The 12,436-nt window shown below is 37.7% G+C and overlaps 1 protein-coding gene across 5 annotated transcripts in view; it reads right to left on the bottom strand.

The window, feature by feature from the left end:
* The window catches only part of LRCH1 (leucine rich repeats and calponin homology domain containing 1), a 196,492-nt gene that overhangs the window by 49,072 nt on the left and 134,984 nt on the right, over nt 1-12,436 (bottom strand). For 4 of the 5 annotated variants that reach the window (XM_081128065.1, XM_081128068.1, XM_081128064.1 and 1 more), the window contains exons 8-11: nt 9,676-9,781; nt 7,510-7,637; nt 3,953-4,020; nt 2,168-2,248 (exon numbers count right to left, since the gene is read on the bottom strand). In XM_081128065.1, the coding sequence (XP_080984191.1) occupies nt 2,168-2,248; nt 3,953-4,020; nt 7,510-7,637; nt 9,676-9,781 (383 nt within the window). Of the gene's footprint in view, nt 1-2,167; nt 2,255-3,952; nt 4,021-7,509; nt 7,638-9,675; nt 9,782-12,436 lie in introns of all 5 variants that reach the window. The other variant, XM_081128066.1, reaches the window with a different exon arrangement.

Below are 12,436 nucleotides of genomic sequence, written 5' to 3'. Positions count from 1 at the left end.
TAATAATAATTTCAGGATGAACAAAGATCTAAAGCAGCCAAAGTAGTGGATTATTTCAAGGAGGAAATGAAATCCATATAACACTTTACAACATAATATAATTTTAAAATATCAGCCCATAAAGATGCAAATCATTTATCACTTGGAAGGTTGCTTGGAGCTGTGTTCTTCCACAGTTCGGCAAACACCCACCATTCCCACTTGCTTAACATCTTTGGCAATTCATCGCTTCAGACATTTCCAAACTGGAGAGGAAGAATCTTGAGATTCTCAGTTCATCCCACTCCTCATGAAGGCCAGAGCAGGGAGTCACTCCCTCCAGGTCACTCAGGTCTTACTCCTGGGTCCCAGTCCCATATTCCCATGCCACTGCTATTTTCACTGCTCTTTTTGGCTTTGGGGCCCATATACTAATCAGTTTAGAATTTATCATAAAAACTCATTGGGAGACTGATACAAGATGTAAAAGGCAGAAGTATTAAAACAATATAAAATTTGAGCCCAATTGTGGCCTTCTCTGTCACGTCTTGTCTTCAAGGCTATGTCTTGGACTCACATTTCATCCCCATCAATTTGCTTGCCCTTAAACCACACCCTCTTATACAGCTTCTGTTACTTCAGTACCTTGTTTAAATGACTTTCCAATCTAACTCTCTAAGTCCCAGAACTAAACATCTAGCAGCTGAATGTTATCACCACACTGCCACCTTGGATACTATTCAGCATGTCCTAAGCTGACCCCAACATCCTCTTCAAACTACTGTCCCTCCTGATTCCCCATCTCAGACAGAGATAACACAAGCTCAGGTCTAAAACACTTTGGACTGTTCCCTCTCAGCCTTCTCACCACCCACTTCATATAATCATCAAAGAACTACAATAGTACCTACCACTGAATATCTATAATATACAAAAGTATTAAAAAATATTTAGGAACACCTACAGAAATATCTCCATCATAATATATTTCCTTCCAGTTTTAATTTTTTTCTTAGCTTCTTACGCATTTGAAACCTAATTCTATTTATATAATTGGGATCAAACTTTATGCATTTCATATACTTTTTAACATTAGCATTACATAATGAGCATTCTAAATATACTGGAAACTTTAAAAAACATTTTATTGGCTACATTATATTCCACCTTATTAATGACCAAAATCTATTTCCTTTTTTCCAAGTATTTACTATTAAAAACACCCCCCCAATCTTGGTTCATATCCTTTTGTCTATTAGGATAAGTTTTTAGAATTCTTTTAAATAAATGGTTTCTATCTTTTTTAGACCACAACTGCATTACCTTCTCACTAGTAGCTTATATACTATTTCAATTCCTCACAACTCTAAAAGGTAAGTACTTGTAACACACACACAAGCTCTTTTGCCCATTTCCTACACTTACTAACCACCTTTTCATAAATTCCCAGAGCCCAGCCGAAATCAGTGTGGTGTGATTTCCACATTGACCACATCACAAGACCACATTATCTTCATATTTAAATTCCTAGGACCCTTGAAAAGTTTACCAGAGATAAGCTTTGGATCTATTTCTCTGGTGACAAGGCAGTTATTACCTGATATCAGGAATACTGTCTTACTGAAAAATATTTTGTCAATGGGAATTTCATTATCCTTAACTAAGCAACCATAAAAATGAATCTAATGTATGTAGTAGTGCCTGTTATTGACAGTGGCCAATTCAATTAAAAATTACCTTGTAACCCAAATCTTTAGAAATATATTATTTAGTTAACATATTTTTAGTTAACTTATGCCAAGTATTACCATCAAATAAACATGGTAGTACTTGGCATAACCATTCTTCCCTTTTTGGAAAATCTTCTTGTAGTTCTATAAATCAGATATTACCATATTTCTGTTTTCTAGTAATTATACCAAAAATTCCCATTTGAAGAGTGAATTCCTCAGGAAGAATGAATAAATTTAACTAAAGGGTGGAGAAAAGGGAGAACTGGTCTCAATCCCTCCAGAAGTTTGACTCTTAATATGGATCTTGGGAAAACAGGCAGTTAAAATGACTTCCCTGTCAGTGGTTAGATGGAGTCATATTGTGTATATAATGATATAAAGTGAGATAATGTACTCCCATGAATTAGTATGCATTATTTGCAAACGAAGCCTGGGCCAAAGAAAGACATGCATACCTGTTGGGATCTTGTAGCAAATCTACTGCTTCTCTCAGCTGTTCAATCATCGCTATAGCCATGTCCTCGTCTTTAGATGAACTTATTCCGCAGCATGAAACCAGGCATGAGAATAAAAACAATCACAGAACATGAATATCATCTAAGTTCTTAGGAGCAAAATTATAAAAATCCATCTAATATATAAAAAATGATTTTGACAACTTCAACATTACAATGAAGACCTGTCAGAACCCTGTGGAATAGGTTGCCAGAATATCGTGGAAAAAGGTCCTGGATAGGGGAAGCCCGGCTCTGCTTTGTGTAAAGCAACTCACACAAAGTCTCAATGCCCGTCAGCCTCCACCTGCTCACGTGTACAATCTGGGCAATGGGCCACTGGGGGTGGTTCTCACACTACTTTCCTGAGCCCCAGGAAGATCCACAGTGGAGCTCGGCTGGGGCAGGTCTGCACTACTTCCAGACCTTCCAACTCCAGTTCAACCAGTGTGGCTCAGTTTTATAGCTTTCATACAATATGGGATTTCAGTGTGGGAGAGTGGTTCTCAGTCTAAGCTCTATATGCAGCAAAATCATCTGCAGCACTTAAAAAACAAAAGCCAGGCCTGATAGTCCCAAGAAGGTCTGACTGGGGTTTGGAAATTTTATTAAACTGTACAGATGATCCCGATTTATAGGCAAGGTTGAGAACAATACATATAAGATTAAGATGGGGTTTTCAAAGCTTTAAATAGTTTTTAAAACTCTTTCCCTAGAATTCTATGAATCTATAATCAAGTTAGGCCTCCTTGCCATCATAGAAATATATCCAATGAATGCTGGATGGTGATTTGAAAGGAACTTTTTGATGCTTTTAAAGGGTAAGAGAGATTTGAGCATGGTTACTCCTTTCCACTACAGAAGATAAGTAGAGAGATTTTTTTAACAGTGTGGTAAATCTTCTAGATGGGGAAAAACCCCATAAGGTATGATGGAAGGCCCAGGCCTACATGCCACATCATGGAAAACAAAATCCTATGAACCAAAATTCTACTCTATGACACATGGTCCAAACTCAGTTCCCCAGGAAATGGTTCACTGGCTGATACAGATCACTCATGCACTCCCCCATAAAGCCTGTCAAGTGAAACAACAGAAGAGAAGGGATATCCTCCTGCTGTGAGATTCCTTGGGTTCAACAGGGCCCTCTGTAACCCTGCGGCAAATTAATCAATCATTTTGTGTCTCAGTTTTGTCATCTGTGAAATGGGAAACAACAATTTGAACTTATAGGATTGATGTAAAAGTGAAATGGGTTACTACCTGTGAAGTACTTAGGATAGAGCCTGACATGTGGCATTTAATAAATGCTAGCTATTACAATTATTAGACTTAGGGTCAGGGCATTAGAGGCACATGATTTTCCCAAATCTTGAAACTGAAGAGCCTGGGTAAAGGGGGACCAGGACTGCTTTAGGTCCAGTTGTTGGCTCCTTCACACAAATGGAAGCTAGATTCTTCACTTTAGAAATCCTATCTAGTTGCCTGAATCATATTTCTACCTCAGTCTCAAATCTGATAAAACTTGGGGCCAAGGAGAGGTATGACCTTGCACGGTACTGCCCTAATACTGTGACAATAGCATCAGGCAGAGGGAAACTGGCTACTTCTTATCAATATCTTTGGGTAAGAATATCAGCTTGCCCAAAGAAAAGCAAACCAGAATTGTATCATGACAGGGCTTCCATTCTGCTTAAACTATGAACTTTACAGGATAGTGGCTCATAACCAGGCCTCGGTACTCACATTCCCTCGGGCTGCCAGTGTGTGTCCTCTTCTATCCGTAACAGTTCCTCACAGTCCTCTGTCCTAGCCTGTGGACAGAACACATGGGTTTTCTGATAGTCTCTGGCCATCAATAGTCAACAGTCAAACCCTACCCCAGCCCATGTCCATGGCAGCACTACTCACAATATCCGAAGGTGAAAACAACCCAAGTGTCCATCAATGAATGAATGGACAAACAAAATGTGGTCAGTGCATACAGTGGAATATCATTCAGCCTTAGAAAGGAAAGGAATCCTGACACACACCTGCTACAATGTGGAGGAATCTTCAGAACATTGTGCTAAGTGAAATAAGTCAGGCACAAAGAGACATACTATATGATTCCCCTTTTATGAGGTACCTAAAATAGTCAAATTTATAAAGATAGAAAGTGGAATGGTAGTTGCCAGGGCTGGGGAGGGGAAGAATTGGGGAGATAGTGTTTAATGGATAAAGAGTTTCAGTTTTACAAGATGAAAAGAGTTCTAGAGAATGGATAGCGGTGATGGCCACACAATGACATGAATGTACTTAACACCACTGAATTTTACACTTAAAAAATGGCTAGGATGGTAAGTTTTATGTTATATTTATTTTACCATAATTTCTGTCAAAAATTTAAAACTTAATTCCTTACTGCCCTCTTAGCACCTCCTGATGTCCAAAGATTCTTCTATTGGGCTTGTCAGTCACATGAGAATGCATTCTGGCATTTGTGAGAGAAGGGTGTGTGTGTATTTGGGTAAAAAGAATGTATAAAATACTTAAGAACAGAAAATGCCTCAAATGACATCTAATTGGTTTCATGTATGCAACATCCAGATTTCACTGAAATCCCCTCCCATTATTTTCCCAGAGAACATCGGTGGGAGTATTGGAAAGGTGATTCCATCGTTGGAACTTCCACATGCTTCTTTCTACTTTCTTTTCTGACACAGAGGGATGTTGCTTTCAGTCAGCCAACAGCTAGAATAGAAGCCACCCTGAACGAGTGTACATTTCCCTGGAAAGGAAGGAACAACAGCCCCAAGGACTATTTTCTCTTTCAAGGTTCTGACACATCATTAACTAACTCAGTCCCAGCCAATTTTCCAGATGTGTCACTGAGAACAAGTCTTTTTCCAAAGAGGTGGCTTGCCACCTGATGCCAGTCTCTGGCTTGAAAAATACTCAGACATTTTCTATATTGATTTTACTTTTAGTGCATAATAAAGTCAACATGTAAATTCCTGTGCCACACTATCCAAATGATATTAAAATTCATGGGAGAAAATATACTACCAGGCATGACTGAGAAAATGTGTTCATATCTCTTCTTGTTGGGCTTCAACTACAGGAGCCATGGGTGTTTCCTTCTAATTTTCAGTTTCATAATAAAAAGCAGCCAATAGTATGAAACATTGGTTTTCTTTCAGTATGCAAAATAGGGCTTAATGGGTTCCTTTTGCCAAGTTAGACAGTTACATAGTTGATCTTACTCAATAAAATTTACTTGTAACCCCAAAATCAATACTTGTGGTGCTCTGAGTATTCGCAGACACACCTAGAGTGGTGAAAAATCTCAGTGCCTCACATGTCCCAGCTGACGATGAACAAGGAGACACTCTGCCTTCTTATTTCAGCTCTCACAATGTAAACAAATGTCCTATTCAGTCTATTTAGTGTCATTTTCACATTTTTGTACTTTTTTGGGGTGATTTCACTGTTTACAATACCCCCAAGAATGGTGCTGAAGTGAGGTCTCATGTTCCTAAGCACAAGAAGGATGTGATGTCCCATAACAGAAAAACGTGTTAGACAAGCTTCATTTAGGTATGAGTTAGTGGTGTGGGCCACAAGTTCAATGTTAATGAAGCAACAAAACATATAAATAAAGTATCTTTAAATAGAAACACACATAAATACAATAAAACACAATAAGGTTATGTAATGACCATTTGACAGGGAACCTAACCCTGCATTTACCCTTTGGAGAAATGGCTCAGTATTTGATAATTCAGTGTTTGAGGCAACTTTATACAACAGAACTACTGCAAATAATGAGGATCAACTGTAGTTACAAAAACAAAAGATGCTAGTTCAGTGAAGGAGGGAGAACAGGATTAAATAAAACACAGAACTCTGACTCCTCCAGGACTGAGTGGTCGGCACACTGTCGGCTGTCAAGCACACTCTCACAGGCTCGTAAAGTGATGCAACTCAAGGCTAAAAGAGGCCTGGTTTTCAATGTGGGCCTTTTCACTGTAGATTTAGGTTTTATTTTATTATTAGCGTTCTTCATTCAACTTTCCAAGAGGCCTCTTGAAGGAGTGGACATCTAGGAAACATTTGCAGAGTAGGTTCCCCTGTTAAATCCTCTAGACTCTACCCACAGGCTCCATTCTGTAGAGCAGCCATTTCCACAAAGCCCTTTGCTTCCTAAAATCTCTGAATCTAGGGAAATCTGCTTTTCTGAAACAATATGCTTTATTTTACTAATTGCTTTTATTGTTTTCCTTCAGGGTTTCCACCTTTACTTTAGATTCTCACTCAAGATGAACTCTTCATGAACTAAAGATGAAAGCCCAATTTTTTATATTTTGTGACAGGCTTATCGCAGAGCTGACAGACAGGGGTCAAATCTAGGAGAGCCTTGTGAAAGCCACTGGCCTCAGAGCAATGTCATTAGATTTGTACTTTAGGAGAATGGCTCGTAGCAGAACATAAAGTGAGTATGTGTGTGCACACAGGCATGTGCATGCAGAGGGTAGGATGTTGGGTAAGAAGTTGGGGTGGAAGAGACTTCTGCAGACATCAAAATTAGAAATGTAAAATCCACTAAAGCAATTTCAGTGCAGGTAGAGGGCAGAAACACCTCCCTGAAACTACAATGGTTTGGAGTGGTCTTTCCAAAAAGGGAAGACATTCATTTCCAGATCCTGAAAGTCTCCATTTTTCTCTTTATACTGTGGACATACTCCCAAGAAAAGCATTTATCTACAATACATTTAAGAGAATGCGGAACTTGTCTAGTTTAGCTTTTACTGAATGGTAAACTCTGATGTTTAACTGATACGATGCACTGAGCAGTGGAAAGCTAAGTAATTTCTGAATACAAGAGAAAATCATACACATATGCCGACAAATGGAAAGGTATGTAAGGGAGGAACTGGTTCTAATGTCAGAAAATAAATATGCTGAGGCTCTGGTGGGGTAGCTCAGTTGGTTAGAACGTCGTCCCGATATGCCAAGGTCGGAGGTTCAATTCCTGGTCACATATGAGAATCAACCAATGAATGCATAAGTAGAACAACAAATCGATGTTTCTGTCTCTCCCTCCTCTCTCTGTTTCTTTCTCTCCCTCTCTCTGTCTCTCCACCTCTCTCTTTCTACAATCAATAAATTAAAAAAAGAAAAAGAAAGATATGCTGAGCTCTGAGAAGATGTTATAAAGGCCTGAGTAAGGTGTCAGTAAGTTGACATTTAAGGTGATGGATTGGTAACCTTGAACTAAACAGAAGTAAATAAATAAATAAATTAGTTGATCCTCAACTTGCCTTATTATAGTTTATAAATTCTGAATCGAGAGCATCTGTTCCATGGGTAAATTGGTCTCTTTCTTCTCCTGAGTTGTCACTGTCACCCACAAGGGAAGGCTCTGATTGAAATTCCTGATGAAATTCCCCTATTAGAAAAATATAGAGACAGGTAGAAAGCATGATTTCACAAATAGATGAACAAAGCACAGAGTACCCTGAAATGTATCATCTAATTATTTCAATCTTCTCTCTTACCCCTTAAGGAGGTATATGAATGACCCAAGTTTTCTCTTCCCTGAATAATGTAAGGAAAAGAAGACAAGAGGCGGAAGAAAAGTAAAAAACACTGAAAGCCCCAAACTGAACTTAAAAGTCAAAGGCCTCTATATGGCTTAGTTCCTCATGAAAAAAATGAAGTTTCATCTTGCTTTTCTAAGGCACAGAAAGTATAAGAGAGCTTTTGTGCTCTCGGTAATGTGTGATGAGTAAATATTTCAAATTCAAAATTCAACAAATACTTATTGAGCAACTTATTTAGCAACTAAGTATGCTAAACATTGTAGGGATTTAAAAAGCTAGTCAAACCTGATTCATGGTCCTTACGTAGCAAATAATCTTAAGGAAGAGTGTGGGAAGAAACTAAGAGAAGAACCCAACATCCTAACAGCAAAAGATGTGCCTATGGTAAGGGCCACATAGGGAGGAAAGCATTTTCAGAGCACATCCAACTAGACCCTGTTTCAGAGGGTATAGGGGAGGCCAAAGGAGCACCAATGTCTTCCCTCTGATATGAAGACTAAAATGGATCATGTAGGGCCACCATAAAGGATCCTGGACAGAATACTCACTTCTATAACAGACAGAAAAAAACTCACTACTAACAAATTATATAATTATTTTACTTTAAAAATTTGCCTAAAACACTTTCTGCTACACTGCATGATGTAATAAAGCTTATCTAAATTAGTGAAGTGGCAGTTATATTTTTGCATAAAGTTTACAGTTATAGTTTTGGACAACATATAGTTCCAATCATGATCTCAGATGAGCATAAATGCTAAATTTAAGTGCTCAACTTAAAAACCTAAATGTAAAAAGTGAAAGCAAACATTAAAGTTCGAGTTAGTTTAAACGGCTCTCCCGTCACTACGGAGAGCATAGGCAAACTATTAAGGAAATAATCTGCCTATTAATTTAATTCTATACTATTCATACATCATGAAATAGTCTCTGTCACAAATCAGGAAACATTAAATTTTAGTATTTTCTTTAAAAGTCACTGAATAAACAGGAGCAGCCAAAATGCTGTCATAATGTAATCAAATGAGGGCTTCTCACCAAGATATGAAATATATTTCTAGGATTCTGAAACTATGCAAGACACAGAATGCTTAGTGATCATTCGGTGTTTTCAAAGAACTAGAGAATTTTAAAGTTACAGAAGCAGTTAGAAATTACCTAATCTAATCATCTAATTATTTACAGTGAGAGAATTAAAGTCCATTGACTTGTCCAAAGTCAAACTGGGGGATATAACTCTACTACATCTCCGACCCTCACGTGTTAGCTGTGGCCATGCAACCAAGTCTAGCTTATAAGTGATGGATGCTCCTCCCAGGCGCAGTCCATAAGAACTTCCTGTGAGCAAACCTCCATGTTCTTCCCCTTCTGCCTTGAAACAGAAGGATTCAGAAACTTTAGAAGTCTTATGTTAAAGACAGCGAAGTCACAGCACGAAAGAAGCTTGGGTCCTTGAATCGCCATCTGGAGGGCAGTTGTTTGTCAATCACTAACTCCTATTTGGACTTAATTTGAATTGTGTTAAATCAATGAAATTTGGAGATTTTATGTGTTACAATAGCTAGAGTTATCCTAAATAACATATCTACATATATTTTCTTTCCAACAATGGATTTAAAGAATCCGTACAAATCTTCAGAATGAGAACAGCTTTACTATTTACTAGCTGCATAACCACTAGCAAGTTACTTAAGCTTTCTGAGCCTCAGTTTCCTCTATAAAATTGAGATAATTAGACTATTGACCTCAGTTGTGAACTTTCAATGAGATCATCTTCACAGATTAGCACAGTACCTGGAGCATAAGAAATGTGCAATAAAAATTTATTATTATTGCCATATTTGTGCATATTGTAAACACAGCATTTGAATGTTAAAAACAGACCTTTTACTGGACTAAGGTGATGGCATGAGTCCTCCTTAATGATCTGTTCCTCTTCCATGATATTTGACATTGGCACATTGAGGCTAACAGTGTCTTCATCAGAAGGCTAGAAAGAAACAGGGCACTGCTTCATTCAAGAAGTGTTATCAATATAGATTAAGAGAATGCTATATGGTTAAAAAAAACAGAGTGTGAGTCTCAAAAGCATAATATTGGGTAAAAGACACCAGATACAAAGGACAAGTCCATTTATTTAAGTTCAAAAATGGGCAAAACTAATCCATGGTGTTTGAAGTCAGGATAGTGGCTGCTCTTGGTTGGGTGGGTGGGCACATGAGTGGGGCTTTCTGGGGTGCTGGTAAAGTACTGTTTCTTGAACTGGGAGCTGGTAATATGGTTCACTGTTCTAAAGTTCATCAAGCTAACACTTATATTCTTTTCCATACATGTTTTGAGCTGAAATTTTGTTAGGTGCCTGGCAATATTTTCTAACCTAAGAGCCATAGTCAGGGTACTAAAGAGGACTGTGTAACAAGTGGCAAAACAAAGGAATATTTGCAAATACACCATCACAGTAGTCCTAAGTAGAATCAACTGTTTTAACAGTAATGTTACTGTGAGATCTGACAAGACTAATTTACCAAAACTCCATTAAGGTTTCATGTGGCTCATCATAGAAAGCAGTCAACCTCTGTGATAATATCTCATTTATTTACAGTGCATTTTACATGCTTTATAAATCAAGCTTTGGTTTATTTCCCTCTTTTGGAATGAGGATGCTACATTAAATGTATAAAAGTGCTAAATGACTATAAGACTTAATTGGAATATGTGTTTTGTGCAATTTTTGGAGTAACACTTTAATTTGGTAATTGGAGTTAGTTCTCTCTGGGGGTCTTGTTTCCCACATCAGTAGACGGAGTTTATTCAGAAAATGTATAATTCTGTTACAAATGAAATATCAAGCCTCATTTATCTTCCTATGTCTCCACTTCAGTGTTGCTATTTAGTGAAAAATTTTCCAAATCACAGGAATCAGGAACCTCATTTCAGCTGATTTTGGCTTGCTCCTAAATTCCTGAGGCTATGAGTTTCAGAGTAGAGAGTTCCTTTATTTTTGGACATGTACACAAATTGTTTAGAAACTGGCAGAAAACAAATGTGCATTTCCTTCATTAAACAGATGTTCAATGAGCTCCCAATTTTTTGGCTTGTTTATCTTGAGAAAAATGTGTTTTTAACTTCTTACTGACAAATGCTAAATCAATCAGGTAATGGCAACAGCAAACAATAAAGGGAACCAGGTGTGATCCTTGAACCCCACAATGAGATATAAGTGGAAAGCAAAGTCACCTGACCAGAGATGGCAACACATAGCCAAACAAAGTGAAAAGAGAGAACTACAATGGTTAATTCAGAACCTTTATCATTCTAAAAATCATATTTTTTGGACATGTCCTCAGGTAATGAGGCTACAATGTGAGATTCGTGCTTCTTATTTGGCTGAATGTAATCTTCTTTATAGTTCTTCTTCCTTCTATCCTCCTCCCATCTAAAAACTCAGCAAAATTCCAAAGATATGCATCTAGTTAAAAGGGAGAGAATAAAACTCTTGGCCTTCTCCTTTAGAATGACATTAGCATCCTACTTATACTAAGTGAGAACAAAAGGATAATGAAGTTCTTTGTGTAATGTCTCATTAATGAACTTAATTATCCTTAGAAGGCAGGTCACGGATAATGCAGAATCTATTTTAATTTAATAGAAAATAAGCTAAGCGTGAGTAATTTCTGAAACAATGGGGCATTTCAGGGGACTTATGAGTTTTAATAAAGCTAAGGGGGTTGAATTCAATACAACTTATACAGCAATGTGTTGCGTATTTTCTCCCCCAGGGAACTATAGTAAGCCATTCATGTGGCTCCATGAAAGTCATTTTCTTTTACTGACATGGCCTTTTTTTCTGCCTACTATATTTCCTTTTGAAATATTCTATTAGAAATAGTTTAAGTGTTCTAGTTTTGTCCTGGTCAGTTTGGCTTAGTGGTTGGAGCATCATCGGCCCACAGGCCAAAGGGTCCCAGGTTTGATTCTGGCCAAGGGCACATACCTCAGTTGCAGGCTTGATTTCAGGCCCAGGTCAGGTAGAGTGAGGGAGGCAATGAGCTGATGAGTCTCACATCTACTTTTCTCTCTCTCCCCCTTCCACTCTCTCTGAAAAGGCATGGAAAAAATATCCTCGGGTGAGGATTAAAAAAAGTAAATAAGTATCCTAGTTTGTTAAATACACTGCTTTATAAAGCATTTAAAAAAAAATAAATTCAAATACCTTAGCCATATATTGAACTTCAAAGGTCTGAAGAGAACAGGAAATAGGATTTTTTTCCTAGAGTCACACATAATAAAAACATAGATTCCTTAGATGGGGTAATTGACCTATTAATTATATCTTCAAAGAGGATTATAATGTCTCAAACTCTACAACCACAGAAACTCAGTAAGTTCCCTCAACAAGGGAAGACCTGATGATACATCATCCATACTCTACCAATCCCTTCTAGCTCCCCAGGTCAAGAAGCCCCATTTAATAAAGGTATATTAGTGAAAGATTTGGGGGAATTAATAGACTACGAGTGAGATAATAATTGTGCTAAATAAGCTATTTTACAACCACTTTAGGAAGCTCTAGTGTTGGAAGCCTCTTAACTTACAAATAATTAAACTTTCTACCCAATGATCTGAAATGAGTTCCAGGAAACAA

This window comes from Miniopterus schreibersii, assembly GCF_964146895.1.
Source record: "Miniopterus schreibersii genome assembly, chromosome: 2".
Taxonomy (NCBI): Eukaryota; Metazoa; Chordata; class Mammalia; order Chiroptera; family Miniopteridae; genus Miniopterus; species Miniopterus schreibersii.
This window is presented reverse-complemented; position numbering and strand designations above follow the sequence as displayed.